The 20031-nt window shown below is 40.1% G+C and overlaps 1 protein-coding gene across 1 annotated transcript; it reads right to left on the bottom strand.

Moving 5' to 3' along the window:
- Positions 1-2523: 2523 nt before the first annotated feature.
- Positions 2524-18271, bottom strand: rfx5 (regulatory factor X, 5). Its single transcript, XM_008302936.1, has 10 exons — positions 18127-18271; positions 17386-17419; positions 17200-17282; positions 16387-16509; positions 16148-16264; positions 15208-15286; positions 14381-14579; positions 13264-13346; positions 13047-13190; positions 2524-11934 (listed from the first exon to the last, which is right to left on the bottom strand). Exons 1-10 carry the CDS (start codon positions 18246-18248, stop codon positions 10798-10800), a joined length of 2121 nt encoding a protein of 706 aa, XP_008301158.1. The 5' UTR covers positions 18249-18271; the 3' UTR covers positions 2524-10797.
- Positions 18272-20031: the final 1760 nt, after the last annotated feature.

Genomic DNA, 20031 nt, shown 5'->3' with positions numbered 1-20031 from the left:
CGTATGCACTTTCTTTTTGTCATTTTACATCTTTATGTGGTATTTTTGTGTCACATTTCATCTTCAGTGGTCATTTAACATCACAATGTAACTGTTTTTAAGAAAATTTGTGCTTGTTGGCAATAACTTTTTTTGTTTTGTTTTTCTTTTGGTTATTGCCTGTCATTTTGCATCTTTATGGTTGTTTTACTTCTTTTCGTGGTCATTTGCTATCACATTTTAAATGTTTTACAGCATTTTGTGACACATCTTGGTTGCTTTACTTCTTTTTTTGTGTTAAGTTCCATTTAATTTTATTCACTTGGCAGAAAACAACACAATGAATCTGAAAACATTTATACAGAAATTTAAATCCAGGCTGAAAAGCATGTATGGCTTCTGTTGTGTTTAGGATTGTTTCCCGTTCTTTACTTTAATGAAGAAAACGATCATCTGAATAAATAACACTGTTTATCGTACACAGGTGGGTGCAGTCAGTTGGGGAAATGATACCCTCCATATCAGTGGGAGTGGATTTGTTTAAAGTCTTGAAGCTTTCATTTTGAAGTGCGAACGGCATCGTGTCCACTGTGTCTGTTTGTTGCATTGACAGAGCAGCTGGTTTTGGTTCTGTTTCCGTTTGGACCAAAATATTCCTGCTGTCCTCCCACTCAGCTCTTCATCAGCCAAACCTTCAGTAAACACGCTAGGCAACTTAATATGTGTCTTTATATACACAATTACAGCTGATTTTTTTTTTTTGTCATATCAAACATATAAAACAGCTTCTTGTCAAAACTGCAGGATGGTCTTTAACCCCTTATTTCTGCAAATGTATAAAACAGATACTTATATATATTATATATAAAATGTAACCTCTAAATCTGATCTTGTAATTTGTTATATTTGTTCATTTCAAACTGTTGTATATGAATCTTTAACCAGTTTTTGTGTGACTTGAGCCGGAATAACAACATGAAACATTTTGGAGCTTTTAAAGCCACTGGTTTCTCTGCTTCAACACCAGAGCAAAGCGCCGCCAGGTGGCTGACAGGAAGAGCAACACAGGAAGGACGGAAAAGAAATTAAACAAAGGAGGGAAAGGGAAATATTAAATCAAGAGGAAGTACAATTAGAAAAGGCGAAAGAAAAAGGAAAGAAATTACAAAAAAATATCAAAGTGGAGGGTAAACGGAAACAGGGACAGTGAGATCCAAAAGTTTAAGAGAACACAAAAAAAATCTGTGATATTTTCCCGCGAACCTGGAAATAAGCAGAAACATTTAGAAGCACAAGTTCTGACCTGCAGACTGAAGGAGAAATACTTCAAACTGATCAGGTCAGTGTCAGCGACCACGTTAACTCCTTTGTACAAAAGCTTTTATTTTCTCGTGTTGTGCCCTTCCGCTGACACTCAGGTGAATTTAATCACCTCCTCAGAGACTTGTTCAGCTAAATCAACCTGCAGTGAGAAACACCTGACATCTGGTTATCCATCCAGAGCACAAAGTGAGCACAGTATCAGAAGATCAGCACATCAAGCTTCTCTCTGAAAAGTAGCTTTAATACAAATACAGAACTTACTAAATAAAAACAAAATTCCAATCAGCAAAAGTGGTGCAACATTTTGTTTTTGTGTACATTTTACATCTTTGTGGTCACTTTGTATCATACTTTGGTGATTTAATCCCTTTGTCAAGGTGTTTGCATTTGATTTTTGGATGTTTTGTGTGTTTTTTTTCATGTTTGTGATCATTCTGCATTGCATTGTGCAACATTTACATCTTTTTGTAGTCGTTTTGCAGTTAATTTGGATCGTTTTATCTATTTCCATGGTCATTTGCTTTTAATTTTACATATTTTTGTGGTCATTTTGTGTTACATTTTGGTTGTTTCATTTCTTTCGGTGGTTGGTTTGCATCACATTTTGGTCAATTTATATGTTTTCGGTGGTTGCATTTAATTCCGGTCATTTTATTTTTTTTGTGGTTGTTTTGTGTTCTTGTTTCACATTTTTGTTGTTTCACATTCTTTTGTGTTTGGTTTGCATCACATTTTTATTTATTTTTTCTATCTTTCTATCAGTAGATGGTTTACATCACATGTGGGTCCTTTTTTAGTTGTCATTTGCAAATAATTTTGGTCATTTTATGTCTTTTTGTGCTTGCTTGCATTTAGTTTTGGTCATTTAACATGTGTTTGAAGTCACCTTGGGTTACATTTTGGTCATTTTATATGTTTTTCTGGATATTTTGTGCCGCATTATGGTTTTTTCGTACCTTTATGTAGCTGTTTTTTGTCATGTCGTAGCTGGACTGACGGTTTCTCAGGTGGCATTGCATGGTTTCTAAGACATTTACAGACATTTTTCATTGATTTAACTTGTTAAGCTGATAAGAATCCCTTGGAACAAAGCAGTTTGAATTTAATTTAAAATAAGTGCCAAACGCAAGAACCTTTGGTGGTGTTCTTAGACCTTTGGTATCTTGTGTATCTGAAAAATACAAATGAAAAGTGGAAATAAAGAAAGAAAGAAACGAGGCATTTGAACGAGTGAACGTCACGTCTTTTATTCCGTCAATGTAGGAAAATAGATTCACATTAATGTTCTGGCTTCTGTCCTCCGTCACTCTTCTGTTTCTCTTCACAACAAACAAACAAAACTAAGAGGGCAAAGTAAAGGTGCATTTCACTGATTATTGTCATTTTCAAACCAAACCAGGGAGGGTTCATGTTTCTACCTCCCACCTTTGCAATTTTTTTTTAGCGTAAAGTGCAAAAGAAAATAAACACAAAGCCAGCAGGTCACAGGTAAACAAAAACAAACGTTTAGAGGTGAGAATATAGAAAACCAGACAAACAGCCACAGGGGGGAACCATGCAGGAAGCCGGCAGCGCCTTCCACAAAGAAAAGAGAGTTGAAAACATCGTCATAGCAACAGGAAGAAGAAGAAAATCTGCACATCAACATCTGTACAACTGTCTGAAACAGCAAAGACACACAGCGACAACAGAAACAAACACTAAGGGAACAGCAAACGGCAGCAAGAAGCTTCCAATGCTGCTGTTCGCTGCCACAGTCCCATTCAGGCTGACGGATCCTGAGCCTGCAAGGCTAAACTCAGGGCAAAAACCAAAACACAATTCTCCACATAAATCAACGTTTTTAAGGATTTGTTTAGGTGAGAAAACCCCGAGTGGGTTTGCGGCAGCGAACAGAGCTACGTTCACTTCACACCTCCATCACATCAACCGCAGGGTGGACCAGGATCAGCTCCTCCCAAACCAACGTCTCGTCATCTCGTCACCATCGTCCAATCACCTTCAGACGCTCAGCGGACAACGTCACAATTTAACACGTTTACAGTTAAGTGCTCAGTTGTTTTTCTTAAAAAATTTTTTTTTTTTGATACTTAGTGACAATAAATCAAGAATTCCCTAACATTTTCATAACTCTATAAACACATACTGACCTAAAACATCTTAGCTCTTCATCAGTTTAGCTGTTCCTTTCACCACCAACCGTTGGATTTTTACCAAACTAGTTTGATTTATGTGCCATTTTTACAGAACTATCCCAACTGTTAATCCATTACTTGCCCATATGTCTGATTTAAGTGCTGGACCCAGCCTAGGCGACGTTTTATTCACCTGTATGTGAGAAATTCACTTGAAATTATGTTTGTAAAGTGCCTAAAGTGTTACATTTGGTCCTATTTTCTTTAATGTTTTATATTTTTCCGAGAAGATTTTGGAGCTGCCATTACAGTGGAAGAGGAACTGATAGTTTCAAAGTAATGCTTTGATATTAACAAGTTATCCCTGAACTCAGGAACAACAATAATACTTAAAATTCTGATCAATGACACTGAAACAGAAAGAGTGTATGAAGTAAACTGGATCTTTATTCACCAAATACTACCAGATATTTACTCAGTTATTATCCAGACATATCCAGGATATTGCTACTAGATTATTCGTCGCCTCTTTCAAATAACTTATTTCAGTCAACATTAATATTTTTTCTAATAATGTTTTGAATCTATCGACATTTGCTTTATTTTTAGTGGTTCTTGTTTTCTCCATAAATGTAGATTCTAATTATTTTAACTTGGGTTTAACTGCTTTTAGTTTTGTTTTGATTGTTTTTAACTACGTACTGCTGTCGTTTAGTTCAATCTGTACTTTCAGCATGCACTCAGTGATCTCTCATGGTTTAAATAAAGGTTGAATGAAAGAACGAGTTACATATTTATACATCAAATAAAGTTTTTGATGATATTTCCCTTGTTGGGATAACTAGATAACTAGAAGCTGAGGGGCCTTTTAAGAGGAATAAAAACAGTTTCATTGAAAATTTTCATTACAAAAATCTTGGACGAGTTCAAGCTGTTTGAATAGAAAGGTGAATGAACGACATTCAAAGCTGCTGTGCATCATTTAAACTCCAATAAATAATTCTTAAAAGACATTTTTCAGTCATTCTAACGACTAATTCAGAAGTTGAAGTTAAAAATGATGCGTGCAGCACCTTCAAACAGATCCAGGACAGGATGTGACATCAGAGAACGTTGTGTTGTTGAGTCTGATCCTTCAGCGTCCACTCACTGCTACCCGAATCACGATCCTTTATCTTTGATTATCTAACCCGTTTCTGGTTTGTTTGTTTGAGCACCTTGGCTCCACAGTGAAAGATTCCCACAAACACCTCCACCCTCAATCCCGAGTTTAAAATGCAGGGCTGAACTGGACCAAACTGGACCAAACTGAGCCAAACTGGAAGGTTTCCTGCCTTCACTGTCTTGTTATAAATCATGTCTCTGAATCCTTTTAGGTTTTGACTTTCATGGTTGAACCGGTTCTGCACAAAACTCTACATGTTCGGTTCTACTAGTCGGCCGAAACTGGGCCTTCATCCATATCCGACTTCCCATAGACCACTCTTGGCTCGTGACTTTCAGAGAGCTGCTGATTGTTCAGGCTTCTTCCAAGTGTCAAACAACTGAAAATTCATGTCCAGTTGTTCCGGTTTGGGGATGAACTGAGCCAAACTAAAGTTTCTGGCAATGACTCTCCACGTTTATTCGCCCCGTTAGACCAGTTCAGAGTCAAACTGGGGTCCAGTCTCCATCAATGACTTGCTCTGAACAACTTCTCAAACATGACTGTAAAAACAATCCTGAACTTGCAGATATTAACAGTTTCTGAACTGGATTCAACACATCCAGTTAGCTGGTGCGGTTCCATCTATGTGCCTTCATGAACCTTTATCAGATCCTCTGGGTCTGAACTCCAGCGCCTTTCAAACATTTTCATGGCAACTAAAGGAAACCATCTACATCCAGAGGGCCCAGTACACCCAGCTACAAAGCCAAACTGGGTAAAACCGGGGTTTCATGTCCACAGAACACTTTTTTTAAACCTTCGTCCACAGTAAACATTGCAGTTGGTCCAAACTGAGGGCTCATGACCCTTAAATCCAACCAAAACCTTTTCAAACTCTTCTTCGGTCTTTGATTTGTCACACTTCCTAGTTTGATCAGTTTAGTCCAGTTTATCCAGCAGATCCTGCAGGGGGACATAGCTGCTGTATTACCTTCTGTCTGACATTTTTACATTAACTATAGATCCCCAAAAGCAACATTTCACTTTGAATGCAGGTCTCAGATCAGATCCGTGACCAGATTTCAGATCAGGTACAAGATCAAATCTGAGTCCAGTATGGTCTATTCTGGGTTTCTGTACCAGTGTGCCTTTTAACCAAAATAAAAACATTGGAACCGTTAAGAATCTGAAAGTCCAATCTGTCCCAAAGTGATGAGAACACTGATGACTGACAGCAACTGGTTGGACAACTTGGCAGGCAACTTTGTCCAGAGAGTTGCCTCAGAGTCTTTTTTTTTAAAGACCAGTAAGAATCTGGATGTATATCGGCCTCAGTGCGCTTCAAAGAATTTCTTGGATCAACAGTACCAAGTCAGGACCAACAAGTTTTAAGTCAGAACTAAATACCAGTTTGAGACCTCCAAGTCCAAAATCAGGTCCTGGGTCAAGTTCAAACACTTTGTTGTATCATTCAACAGTGCTTACAACAAGTCCTTTACAAAGTCTCAAGCTAAGACCAACAAACCTGGAGTTATGCTTGAATCAAGATCAACAAGTCCCAAATCAAGTCCTAAATCAAGACCAACAGGTTCCACACTATCTGAGGTTAAGGTTGTGTTGTCCTGCAGGAACAACTTTTCCAATGTCAGAAATAACGAGTCGAGTTAAAAACAAGTTTTGAAGTCCCAAAGTCACATCTAGACTCAGTCACGTCCAAACCCTCAATCTCGTGTTTCAAAACCGGAAGAAACCGCTCCTGGGCTTTTTTTTAATGTCTGACAAACATTCTGATCCTGCTTGGCTGCTGCTGGACTGAATCTAAGTTTATTCAAGTAAATTAAAAGCTGATTTTCTGCACATCCAACCTGTAGGTTTTCGGGGGTTTGACTAAAGTCCAAGTCATGTGACTCTAGTAAACACCTCTGCAGGAGCCTTCAGATGTTGGATGAACTACTTCATTTGAAGCATACACAGGCCTCTAGAAAGGTGTCCCTACTTCTGGTTGCTGTAAATAAAAAAAACCCAACAAGTGAAATGTTGCTTTAACCAACTCGTCTATTCTCTTCTCCCTACATCCCTCCAGTTACTGCGACGTTAATATAACAACGTATTTTATTCATACTGCTAAACTCTCTGCTCATCACTTTAAACAAGAATTATTATTTTGACCAAATTTCTGCCATAAAAAACTAAAGCCGACACAGCTGGTCAGCCTTTCGCCGAGTGCAAGCATAAAGCAGAATGTTTACATTACTCATAAATACTTGTCAATGTATGTTTTCAATGCATATAACAATAAATCCATAACATACACAGACTTCCTCTTGTTTTAAATTTAACAGTGCAACATTAGTTTCAGTTCTGTCTGAACAGAGCGGAGGCTCGGTGGTTAAAGGGACTCCGACACATTTTGTTTTTCCACCAGGTGGAAACATTTTGGCACTTCACATAAAAAAAATGACTTTTATCTTTATTAGTGCTCCATTTAACTACAAATTGCGTTGCAGTGGTGAGCGTTTAGACTATGCTGCTCTCACTTCATGGCAAAGTGCTAAAACTCACTTTCCCACCATGCAACATTTTAACAGTCAGAATTTTTCAGCGTCCCTTTAACTGACCTGAAGCTCTCGTTGTCACAGGACGGAGGGAAACGACGACACACACTCGGCTGCATTCACACCTGAAGACACACGAGCAAACAGGGCTTTATACATTACAGAGGGGACGACGGCGAGGACCGGCACAGACGCCAAGTCCTGCCGTTTGTAGCACCAACAAAGAAGAAGAAGACGCTCCCGCACGGAGCGAGAGGCCGTTCAGCAGAGGCAAAGAAGAAAACCTCAGCAATGTGACGTTTCCACGATGATGGAGGACCAAACTCCTTTAGTAACCAGCGAAGAAGAGGAAGGATTTAACACGGGACAAACAGAATTTAAATTCACCCTTTTGATGGTCCTGCTGCTTCTTAACAACAGCTACTACAGCTTACTACAACTTAGGTTCATGCTATTTCATAGGGCTGCAACCTATTTAGGGATATTTGAATTCTAAATATTTTCTTGATTAATTGATTGATTATTTGGCCAATGAAACATCACTAAAAGATGAAAAACAACCATTACAGCATTCTGGATTAAACCCTCAAATGTCTTATTTTGAGTAAACCATAAAACAGAAAATTAATAGTCACGTAAGACTACAAAACTGTAATATTGTGGATTCTTTTTCTTTTAATGTAACTAAAAGCTCCTTCTAAATTGTGCTAAAACTGCAGCATATTCCTTTTCTGTAAGTAACTAGTTGAATTGTTGCAGCTCTAATAATTCTGTTTAGACAATAAATACTTGGACGACCAACAGAAAAGTTTACAACTATTCTGATAATCGATTGCTAGACTTTTGAATAAATAAAGATCTCAATTGTGAAAATGACAAGATATTAAACTGAATATTGGAATCAAAATCTTTTCTATTTGACTGAGCAAAACAGTCAAAATAATGTGAACATTAACTGCAATTTAATGCCAATTATTTTTAATATTAATAAATGACAATATTGTTTGGATCAGTAGATGAATTGTTTTATAAAAGTGTCATATCCTAAAGCCACACAAAGACGTTCAGTTTAAATCCAAGATGTCTGAGAACCAAGAGATGATATTTTGCTCAAAAATGATGCTGATCATTTGCTAATCAATTAATCAATACTTTCAATTTTGACTTTTATTAAAGAGACAATACTTTGCGCAAATCTCACGAGTTAAATTGCCAGTCATTAATCCAGTTATTCTAACACTGAACGCAGATAAGATGTGGATTCAAATGCATGAAAACTAAAACCCATTAGGGCTGGTTAAGGCTGAAGAAACACGCTGTCATTTTCATTAATTTTCACTCACTGTTATGTAGCAATTTATTTCCTAAATAACAGTTTGTGTTTGCATTTAGTCTATTTAGATCTTGTAATTGCTGCTTTTAACTCTCAAGCTTCTCCTGCTGCAAAATAAAGACGAAATGATGTGAAAATAAGGCGGGGGACGTCAGCGACAGAAACAAACGTGGTCGTGTCACATTGCTGATGCAGACAGAGCTGCAGTGGCAATCATCACGAAGAGGTGGCAGAAGTTAGTGCAAAGGGCGCATGGCAACATACAACAACAGCTAAGCCGGCTACCAGGCTATTCATGTGGACTTGAGGTGCTACAGGAGCTAATTCTATACAAATAATGAACAAATGATGTTTTACTGCATGTAAATGAGTGTTAGCGCTACGTGGCAGGTAACTTTGTGCTTTGCTCTTTGTGCCTGAGCCGAAAGATGAACTCGGTGGTCAGGTTCAGCTCACAGGCCAGCACATCAACACAAATCATCTTCTTATTAACTGACATTTGTTTCCCACCGGGTTCGGCTGAGCGCAAATGAAAGGATGAACTCTGGATGGAAGGTCACAGAGACTTAAGAGACACCGTCGGGTTGCGTTGGGATCATCAGGGCTGGATATCGCAGCAAAGCACTGTTGTGACGAATGAACATCTGGTTGGATTCAGAACCTGTGTTTAGCTCCAATTTAGGAGAAATAAAATCTAGCTCATGATGGGATATTTTGGCCAATCACAGATGTTTTTAACAATCTAATGACATAGTATTATTCGTAACAAAGTTAGGTTAGATGGAAGAACTTCACTCAGGAGAGTGGGTTTAAAATCTTAGGTAAAGCCACAAATAAATGTTGACCTTTAGCTTGTTGCTCAAGTAATAGGAGGGTCTAAAAAAAGAGGAGAGATGGAAGAGCGACAGGAGGAAACTGTACATTTTTAAAGTCTGGGTAGTTTTCCCCAGTTTTCTGCTTACTGCAGCTTAAACTGCAGTAACTTGGAAGCATCTTACAGGCTTCTTCCTGAATGGAAACTGCAAAAAATAAAAAATAAATGTACTGATCAACATTAGTGCACTTAATAGTTTTTGTAAAGTCGAGTTATAAAGTCCTCTTTTGAGTCAAGGATGTGCATCTTGTAAACTGTCAGATTGTGAAAGCATTTGTAAATCGATTTGTAATTTAATCAGCATTTGTTTTTTCCACCCCTCAATCTGAACTGACAGAACATCCAACTGTTCTCTTATTACCGGCAACCGATATGATCTGCTGCATTTTTAAAGCAGTTCTCTTGCTGAAAAAAGAATGAAGCTCCAATCTGCTCCTGAGAAAGTAAAAAAAAAAACAGAAAAAGAAGGTTTGATGAAATATTACCAACATTTTCAAGTAATAAATATTTCAAATGATACCCAGCCCTGTTGAAACAGACCTGACATTTGGTGTTTTTGAGTCTTTGATCGATTTTATGTAAAGTCATTTCAGAATTTCCACTCTCAAAATTTACTGTTGTCGACCAGCAAATGTTTTTTTTTGACAAATAATAGCCTGAAGAAATAAATAAAGTCTCATTTAATTTGACCTAATTGTATATGAGATGGCTCATTTTACAGGATGTGATATTTGAGTGATTTGAAGTTTTCTCTCTTTCTCTCTTAAACACACACACAATCAGAAACACGCACAAAACCAACACAGATAAAAACACAAAGCTGTTTAGAACAGAGGAGCAGAGCCAAGATTTGATTCACCTTCACTATAATTCTGTTTAAAAACTTCTTCTTTGCTGCTTTCAGTCTGGAAGCTGATTTTCCAGCGTTTCTGTGAGGTGAAGGAGAATCAACGCTGAGCTCCGTTAAAGAGGTTTTTCATATTTAGCACAGAGAACCTTCACAAGGCTCTGACCCGTAAGTACCTACTGTATCTACCGACTCCACCTGTGATTCAACACTGAACACACTGTTCCTCCTCGCTCTCATCTCCCCTCCTTCCTTTATCTTTTCTTTATCTGTGTTATTTTTCTGAAATGAAGCAAAGGATAAGAGGAGGCGAGTAAGGAAGGAAGGAAGTAGGGAAGGAAGGAAGAGGACGGTATGAGGAGCTGCAGGCGACACACACACAGACACACATGCAGGTTTCTAACAGCGTCCAGTCTGTTTACAGTGCAATGGAGCCGATGGAAGGACAGCGTGTCGACATTTTGGCTTCATGTATCCTCTTTGATTGGCTCTCTGCTGCCGCCAATCTGGGATTTCCACCAACAAGGAAGAGGAGAGGTAAGGGGGAGGGCTTTGCTGCAGGCGAGGTAAAGCTGAGTGATGGAGGGAGGCTGATAAAAAAAGACTAGAGTCCCTCTCTCTTGGAGGAGGTGCTGCTCTCTCCACCCTCCTCGTCAATCTTCACCATTAAGGTGGAGGAAACGGAGGGGGAGGCAACGGGAGCAGCAGAGGAGGTGGAAGGAGGCGGCGGGCTGACATGCAGCTCCACTGGCGTCAGCGTTATCTCCACCTCACCCCGCTCCTCGTGCAGCGTGGGCAGGGGCAGAGCAGGCGGGTGGAGGTGGGCTGTAGGCGGAGGAGCAGCACTGCTGTTGTTATTGCTCGGTCTTGGAGCTTTCTGGATCACCTCCACCATTGGCGTCCGTCCCGGCGCAGCCAGCTCCCAGCTGTGGTTCCCTGGACTCTGGAACACCAACAGCTGCCTGCTGTGGCGGTCTGGCTCGGCCGCTCCGCCCGGCTGGCACTGCACCACTACGCTGCGGTGGTCCACCAGCCGGTGAGCTGGGTCCGACACCGCGGGCAGCTGACTGAGAACCAGCCCCGGCTGGTCCTGGATCACCAGCTCCAGCACCGGCTGCGAGGTGGAAGACGAGGAGGAGGAGGCCTTCTGGATGACGCCGCCGGTGAGGGAGGTGATGATGGATGGGTGGGAGGGAGGAGCAGGAGGGGCAGGCTGAGTGGGGAGAGCAGCAGCGGGAGCAGGGAGGGAGTCCTCCGGGCGAGGTTTTCTTGGTCGTCCTCGTTTCCGTTTCACCGGAGGAGCACTGGCCGTAGATCCACCAGACCCCCCCACAGCGCCGCTGCCTGATGTCACCGCCTCCAGGGGTCGCTTGCTGGCGCTCGCTCGTGCCTTCTGGACCACAGAGGTGGGGGCTGCTGGGGTGTGCTGCTGCTGAGAAGGTGGAGGAGGAGGAGGAGGTGGGGCAACCTTCTCCCTGTCGTAGGACAGACAGCCCTGAGGCAGGATCATCACTGGGACGGGCCCGCCCTGCTGCTGGGGCAGCGTTGCCATGGCGATGACTTTTACCCCACCACCACTGGCAGCGGCGGCGGCAGCGGGGCCTCCGGGCCCTGAAGCCCCTCCAACACCAGAGGCGTCTTTGGGAGCCAGCGAAGGTGGAGAGGAGCGCACAGAGAGGGTCTTATCAGGTAGGGAGCTCCGAGGAAGGATTCTGGGCAACTGCTTCATGAAGGCCTCAACCTGCAGACACAGCGATCAATATCACTGATCGATCTGTTCATTAAGAACAAGAAATAAACAGCAGACAAAAATCTGATTTGTGAATTTCTTCCATAATTTATAAAGACTGATTGTTCACAATGCTACACTCTTGACCGTCTATTTGACTTCAGACTACACTTGACTAAAAAGTCTGCAGCAGAGGAATGTTCCAAACTCCTTCACAGTCTGGTGTGAGTATATTTAAGATGATGTGAAGAGAGAGATGATGTCACATCACAAAGAGATTGCAGAGAGAATTTGCCTACAGCTGCCTGTGTCCTTATGGCTAAATCTCTGACTGCTAGGGAAGAAACTGATGATTATTTCCATATTCAATTATTATGTTGACTATTTCTGTTAATAATCAGACTATAAAATGTCAGAACATGATGAAAAATGTCAATCAGAGTTTCCTGAAGGCAAAAATGACAAATGCCTTGCTTTGTCCACAATCCAAAGATATTCAGTTTGTATTCACAAAGAGAAGAAACCAGAAAACATTCAAATTTAAGACGCTGCAATTAGATAAATTAGACGTTTTTTTTTCCCCCTCAAAAAATGACTCAAACAGAGTAATCAATTCCCAAAGTAGTTGGTGATGAATTTAAAAGTTGACAGCTAAATGATTAACTTTCTTTGCTCTGCTTCATAATTCTTTACTAAATGCAGGTGATTTTTTTTGTTTGTTGGTTTGTTCTCAGCTGCACCCATTGGTCTGCTGAAAAAACAATCCCTTGCATACAAATATATAAAGTTGGCTTCAGTCTGGATCTCTGTGTGTTGCATTCAGTCACAGAGCACAACAAAGAAAAACTCTGAAGTGACCAAATTTCCTTTGAATAGTAGGCACATTGCCCAGGTGGAGGTAGTGTGGTAATATGTTGGACAGACAAATAAAACACTCTCGTACTTACAAAAGTATGAAAGATGTATGAAATGTATTTTGTTCACTCCTCCGACCACCAGGTGGCGCTTCCTCGTTCCAGTAATTGGAAGGTATACAAATTTGGCACGCTGTTTTGAAAGCAGACATCACCCGGGTCGCTTTTTAAGGTGACAAAAAGAAAAGCATTTTGTTGTTGTCGACTTACCGCAGGACGCAGAGACGAGGAGGAAGAGGAAGAGGAGGAAGAGGATGGAGGAGGGGCGTCCAGCGAGGAAGACTTGGCTGCTGCAGCAGATTTGTCTCCAGGCGCCTTCAACGAGGACGAGGAGGAAGAATCCCCGAGTTCCTTCTGCACAGACACAGAAGCAGTGAGCAGCGGGAAACACCAACCAGTGAGATCAATGACAGCTTTTGAATCTCACCTTCAGATCTGCAGCTCCATCGCCGTCAGCTTTGGAGATCACAGGAGCTTTCTTGATGACTTTGTGGGTTTTAGCTGGACCTCCTGCACACAAACAAAAATCTCTTGTTAAGTCATGTCTTAACAAACTGCAGCAGCATCCACATCTGTTTTAGTCACAGTTACAATGAGTTCATCTAAAAGACTTCAGAACTCCATCCCTGTTATCTAAAAATACATTCCAACTTTGTCTCACTTGACAAAATATATCCCAACTTTCCAAAACATGTTCCCACCATATAAGTAATGTCCTCGTTCCGAAAATGCCTCTTCTTAACAAAATATGATACAACACTCCAAAAACATGTCCTTACTTTCTAAAATTATGAACCCTGTTTGCAAGAAGTTCTAACTTTACAGAAACATGTCGTCACCGTACAAAATATGCCCTCTCTTTACAAAATGTGCTGGAACAATTCAAACAACGTGTCCTTTCTTTACAAAGTATGTCCTAGCGTTTCAACTTTCAAAAAAAATCTCCTCAACAAAAACACACCCACACTTTAAAGAAATGTCAGACATTTTTAAAAAAAAAACAACAACTAACTTTCCAAAAAATATCTCCTCTTTGCAAAATATGTCCCTCTTGGGTGATTTATCTTGCCGTTTGATGATCTGAGTCACACTCCCCCACAGATTTACTCACTGATCAATATTATGGTTGCCTGGATACAAAACTTGTCAATCTGGCTCAAGGTTAAAGGACCAATTTACAAATCTCTGCATCCTGTTTTTACTCTGACTCTACTCTTATAGACCCTGCTGCTTCTTTCAAGACGTTGGTCCACTTGTAGTTATTCTTCTTGCACCGTACTGACTTCTGTTTACAAAATAAGTTACACCTCCAAGATGCAAAGTGAGTCCAATGAATGCTGTCGTAATTATGTCACAAAAAAAATCATGCTTCTGCTTGGTTCATGTAGAGATTTGTGATTTGAACCTTGAGATAAGATTGGTTTATTTCCTCAGAAAAGTAGTTTATCTGACAAATTAGGATCATCCACCCCTCCGTCCCTACTTTCCAGAAATATTCCTCTCTCCTCACAGGGTCTAGATTAAACACACACACTGCATCACACCTGCGAGCGCTGCGGAGGTCACCAGCTCGGCCTGGCTGCAGCGAGGGTTGACGATGTGCTCCTGGATCAGGTAGCGAGCGATCTCCACCACCGTGTCAAAGGAGCGCTTCAGGATCTTCTGCGCCCAATCACAGATCAGCTCACACGCCGCCTCCGTCACTTCCTGTTTGTAGGTCTGGACCAGCTCGGTCAGCTCCGCCTGGAGGCGAAGGGGAGCAAACGTCAGCGGGGACTCATGAAAACAGACTGTCTGATGAGTTATGGTACTATAACACTGCATACATGTTCCTCATGTTAAATCAGCTTCCTCTTTGTTATCATAACAAACTACAGACTTGAAACTATTTATTTGAGCACTCACTGCTGCCTCTGTCTTTCCTAATCATATTTAGGTACAAATCTCAAAGGTCTTTTCTTTAAAATAAATAGAAAGTCAAATGAAAATACATTTTTGATTAATCTTTAAGCAAAAATGCAAAAACATTGGCTCCAGCTTCTGAAATTATGCTTTTCTTTGTCTGAATAATAACAGTAAAAACTTTCCCACTTAAAAAGGAAAACTTCTTACTTTCTAAATAATGTCCTAACTTGAAAAAATATCTCATTTTTGCAAAACTCTTCTGCAACAAACATTGGTTCCAGGTTAGATTTGCTTGTTTTTGTTTTGTCTGAATAAAAAAAACTTTTGTACATTTCTTTAAGAGTAATTTTCCCTGTTGTCATAAATTTTATAAACAAATCAGTTAATTAATCAGTGATCTGTTCCTTGAGTTTCATGTTGCTCTGTATGTGTGTGTGTGTGTGTGTGTGTGTGTGTGTTGTTGTACCGGGTCGTTCTTCAGGTCCAGGTTTGGCAGCAGAGGCATGTTGAGAACCGTCTTCCTCCTGATGCCGCTGTAACAGTACGTACGATCGAGGCATGTTAAGGAAATCAAGCTGGAGCTGCAGTCAGTCCCATAAACACCAAGGACCACATACATTCTTATTTTTTAGATTTTATTATCTTAACTAGCTATCTTTCATCGTTGCCTTATTTGCATTTATTCCCTATATAATTTTCTAGCTTTGAATGGTTTGTCATTTGATCGTAACTCACTTTGAATTTCACTAAAAAGCACTGCTGTGTACAAATTAAGTCTGACTGGCTTAATAATGAGTCTGTGATGCCTGTCAGGGGGAGCTTTAAACCTCCAGTTTTCAAGAAATCTGTTTTTTTTTTTTTTCCCAGAGCCAGCAATCCATTAAATACTGTCCATAATTCTTTTTTTTCATTATTATCATTATTTCATCTGTTGACTTTCAGCACAGTTGAAGCAGCAAATGTTTACTCATTTGCATGTTTAATATTCATGTATTTATTGGATGTTTTAATGTGTGTTGTTTTCTAGTATCTCTCAAGTACCCGTGTGAATTTAAATGTATTTTCCTTCCTTCACTGTTGTTTTGTTCTTGTTGTCTGCTGTTAATCATTCAGTCTTTAGGTGAATCTGTTTGCAACATTCCTAAGTAATGTGCTATATAAATAATGCTTATTATCATTATTACTATTATTATTGTTATTATTATTATTACTATTGTTACTAATATTAGACTGATCAATTGATAAAGACCTGGTACTCTGTGCCACTTGAGAATTTACAGTAACTCAGCTACAGTTCTATAAACATTAAGATGCAGAAGTGGTAAAAGAAGCCTACATGCAGAACAAATCTGAAACAGCAGCTGACTCAGACTGTCCTCACGTCTGTCCAGCGGGTAAAAGGATATTTAGACTGTCCTCTGCCGCCGAGACGTCTCGCCTTGATGTTGGGGAAAATGTCTCTGATGATCTTCCCAAAGTTGGCGGCGCTTAGAGGACGATGCTGCAGGTTCTCACAGTATCTCCTGCCGGACGGGGAGTCAGATGATTTTAATGTTAATGTTATCAGACTGTCAGATTTTAGGCTCTTTTCATTGTTGGGTTAATGTGAGGCTTCATATTATGTGAAATGAGTGTATTTTCTGACTTGTATGTCTCGTAGACGTCCTGTTTGGGCAGGCAGGTGTCTGAATGCTCCTCCAGGTGACTGCGGATCCAGTTACAGGTGTGAAGCTGGTCGGCTGTGTTGAATGAACTGGAGTCGCCGCCACTGTGCACAAACACAAAGTCACAATTCAATAAAAAGCACACTTCTGCCTTCCTGTCAAACACATTTGGTAAGACTTTATTTGCATGTCTTTATTTCCTAAAAATCTGCTACATCTTAAATTCAGCTCTAAACTTCAGGATATTTCAAAAGATGTCCTGCACAGATTGGTTCTATTTAGAAAGTGAATGGAGACGGAAAAAAGACTTGGAAAACACATGGTGTTCAACCTTAACGTGGAGGATTAACAATTGTGATTAAAGGTGAGTCTGCAGCTTTGATCCAGAGACCAAACAGCAGTTTTCACAGTAGAAAAATATTTTGGAAATGCTACAGGTTGGTTGCACTTTTTGCCCCAATATACAAAGTTTTGTCCCCATTTCACTAAAATTCTATAATGGAGGTGGAGGGCCTTCCACCTCTAAATGTAGCACGACCCATAGAGACACACTATGGATTTACTTACCTAATACATCATTTACTAGCATTTTTAAGGGGTACTCAGTAACTGCAACATTTCCTCCATTTCTCTTGTAATCAGAACCAATCTGTGCAGACCTTTCTTGTAAATATCCTGTAACTTGCAGCTGATGTTTAGGATAATATTAGAAAGGTTTGCAGAAAACCTGTAGTTTAATACAAGACCTGTAAAATAAAGCGACTTTAAATCAGTAACATGTAAAGATTTCTGACCTCTTGTCTCCAGAACTGGGTCCAGAGGGCAGCTGGAGGTACAGATACAACTTGTCGTTGTCAGAGAAACGCTGAACATCTTGCTGTTGAAGAAGAAGACAACAGTTCACACCTGAGCGCCAAGGGGAAGTGCAAGAACCATTGAACTATGCAGATTCCATTTAAAATTCAGGGAGAAGTTCTTACCAGGATCTGATCCACTTTGGTTTGAACATTCTTACTGCAACAGAAAACACACCGATCAGAAATCTGACGGACATGCTTAGCCTCAGGTGGACACCAGGTACGTCTACAACTAACTCATGTTTTCAGACAAGGAGGCATTAAAACTTCTCAGTCAGAGACTTACTAAAAGTAACAGAGAAATAATTAGAATAGCTTCACCTAATGGTAAAAGGCCGCTACAACAACTGGTAAATTATAGAAATATGGTTGCAACATTTAATGTAATGGAGACACCGCTGAAAGGTTCAGCCTCTAAATAGTGGAAGTACAAATACAGAGCTTAGCAGAGAGGAGACGACGAGAGCGACTAAGAGGATAATGAAGCATACTGAATCAATAAACTAAATGCAGTGTGGCTCAAAAATGGTAAGCGAGTTGTCTGCAAGTTAATGGAAGATACATTCAGCATAGAGGAATATCTTTCTAGAGTTGATGTGCAGAGCAGTTTGAAAACCTCAGTTTACAGAGGTTGTAAAAAAGTGGGCACAAATTTCATTTTTTTCCCAGCTATTATTGTTTCCATATATGCAACTACACCTGAAAACACAATAACTTCAGCCTTTTAGCTGTTTGTGTGTGTGTGTTTTTTTTGTTTTTTTTACAAAAAAACAAAAAACACACCAAACTGCAGATTTTTAGGACTGAAGATTGAAGTTAGTCTGCTCTGTGTTTCTCTTTTTCTGGGTTTCCTGTGACACTTACGAAATGTTGCTTTTGAGTTTCTGCAGCAGCATGCTGGGCTCAGTGTCGCCCTCCCCCGCCTCCAGGCTGCCCTCCCCCCGCCGGGAGCCTTCGGCCCGCTGGTGCCGCTGGTCCTCCGACATCTGGACCAACTAACCAGTGCTGAGAACCACCATCTGAGAACACACAGGCAAAATCACTTCAAGTACATACAACAGACAAAACTATGTGGCTGAAAGTTTTGTATTGGGAAAATAAAGCTGGCATATAAGCAGTGAGTCATGTAAGTCAAAGTTAAAAATTAATCACAGACTTAAAACCCCATTTTTATCCCAATCAATTAAGATTTGAAGCTAAAGGAACAATCAGTTGCTTAAACTAGCAACAAGTAGCAACAATTTGATTCACAATTATAAAGCTACAAGTGAGTTTCATGCGTTTCAGGCTTTGTTTGTCTTTCCGAGAGTAAAGTGAAGACCTCTGAGTTTTAAACCAAATAAGACAAATGCAGATGTCACCTCAGGTCTCAAGAAACCACAACAAACATTTTTCACCTCTTTATGATGTTTTATATTCCAACAAATTAACTGGTTGATCGAACAATATATTTGAAAGACAAACCAGTTCTGGAATAATCAACAGTAAATGAATCAAGCTTAAATCAAAACTTTAGCTTGCATCAGAAAGCAGAGGTCAAAACCACCAGCAAACATCAAATCATCCAATCTGTGTGTAAGTGTTGAAGTCAATCTGGCTTAATCAAACGTGAACAGTTCAAAGCAACAGTGATCAATATGCATCATGGAAAACTGCAATCATTAGAGTTATTGATGAGCATTTCAGCATGAAAAACAATCAATACACAATGATCACACAGAGGAAGCGTCTCACTGACTACAGCAATTATCAGACTGAGGAAACTGTCAACAAAGCAACCAAATCAGAGACTGAAACTACAAATTGAAACGTAAGAATTAAATGTCAAAGAAGGAAAAGTCAAATGAAAAATAATTCTTCTCAGCAACACAGCTCTCAGAGGGATCTAACACCTAAACAGTTGTTTTTTTGGATTAGATGTTAAAATGCTTCGACACACAGAAGAGCTGTAAGGCTTCAGTCAACAATTAGTTTCATTTTCAATCAACCCGACAGCTATTGCATTGTAATAATAGATTGTGAGTCTATAAAACGTCTGAAAAAGTGACAAATGCTCATATTTACTTTAGAAGTGCCGGAAGCTGTTATAGAAAACCGGAAAAACCAGCACATTATTGTGGAAGCTTTTATGTATCATTAAATAAAATCTAGAAGTCTGAGTTGTCTTTGTTTTACTCAAAGCTTGAAAGGTACAGGTCATACAGAGCGCAAAGCAGTCTGTAGGAGAGTACAACTGAGTGCAGACAGCGTTTACACAGTGAAGGTGCTGTCTTCCTGATATGCAAAACTGACAGTTGCTGGGCAGATTAGTTCACCTTCCCTGCAGCTGTGGAGAACAAACTCGTAACTGCAGGTGTGTGGATGCGATTAAGATAAAAAATACCTACGAGTCATAGAGAGACAGATACGGTGAGACATAGTGTGCGTCTACGTTATGAGACGTGCATTCGGATTTACAAGAAAGCTCTGCTTTTCTGTTCTTCCAAAAAGTGCATAAGCAGCGAGATCATTAAGGCAAACAGATGAGAGGTCTTTTGCTACAGCAATGTACAAGCATAGAAAATTTCCATTACAACACATCTACATTTGAGAAGCTGGGAAGCTTTCATTTATCCAATCTATGGATTTTCTGTCAATCAGCTAATTATTCCAGCTGATTCCTGTTAGTCTCTGAGGACATATTGACAACTATTGCACATGTCATTAAGTTACTGGGGGTTAATCGGGGCTATGGCTGCTCATTCATTTGACTGACTTTCCCCTTCCCTG

Source organism: Stegastes partitus, unplaced genomic scaffold (genome assembly GCF_000690725.1).
Source record: "Stegastes partitus isolate 25-593 unplaced genomic scaffold, Stegastes_partitus-1.0.2 Scaffold1911, whole genome shotgun sequence".
In the NCBI taxonomy this organism is placed as follows: Eukaryota; Metazoa; Chordata; class Actinopteri; family Pomacentridae; genus Stegastes; species Stegastes partitus.
This window is presented reverse-complemented; position numbering and strand designations above follow the sequence as displayed.

Coding starts and splice junctions, on each gene's coding strand:
- rfx5 (XM_008302936.1), bottom strand. CDS start 18,248: ATGTCGGAGGACCAGCGGCACCAGCGGGCCGAAGGCTCCCGGCGGGGG. Junction 14,580..15,207: donor TGGACCTGAAGAACGACCCG/GTACAACAACAC, acceptor CTTCGCCTCCAG/GCGGAGCTGACCGAGCTGGT. Junction 13,191..13,263: donor ATGGAGCTGCAGATCTGAAG/GTGAGATTCAAA, acceptor GTGTCTGTGCAG/AAGGAACTCGGGGATTCTTC.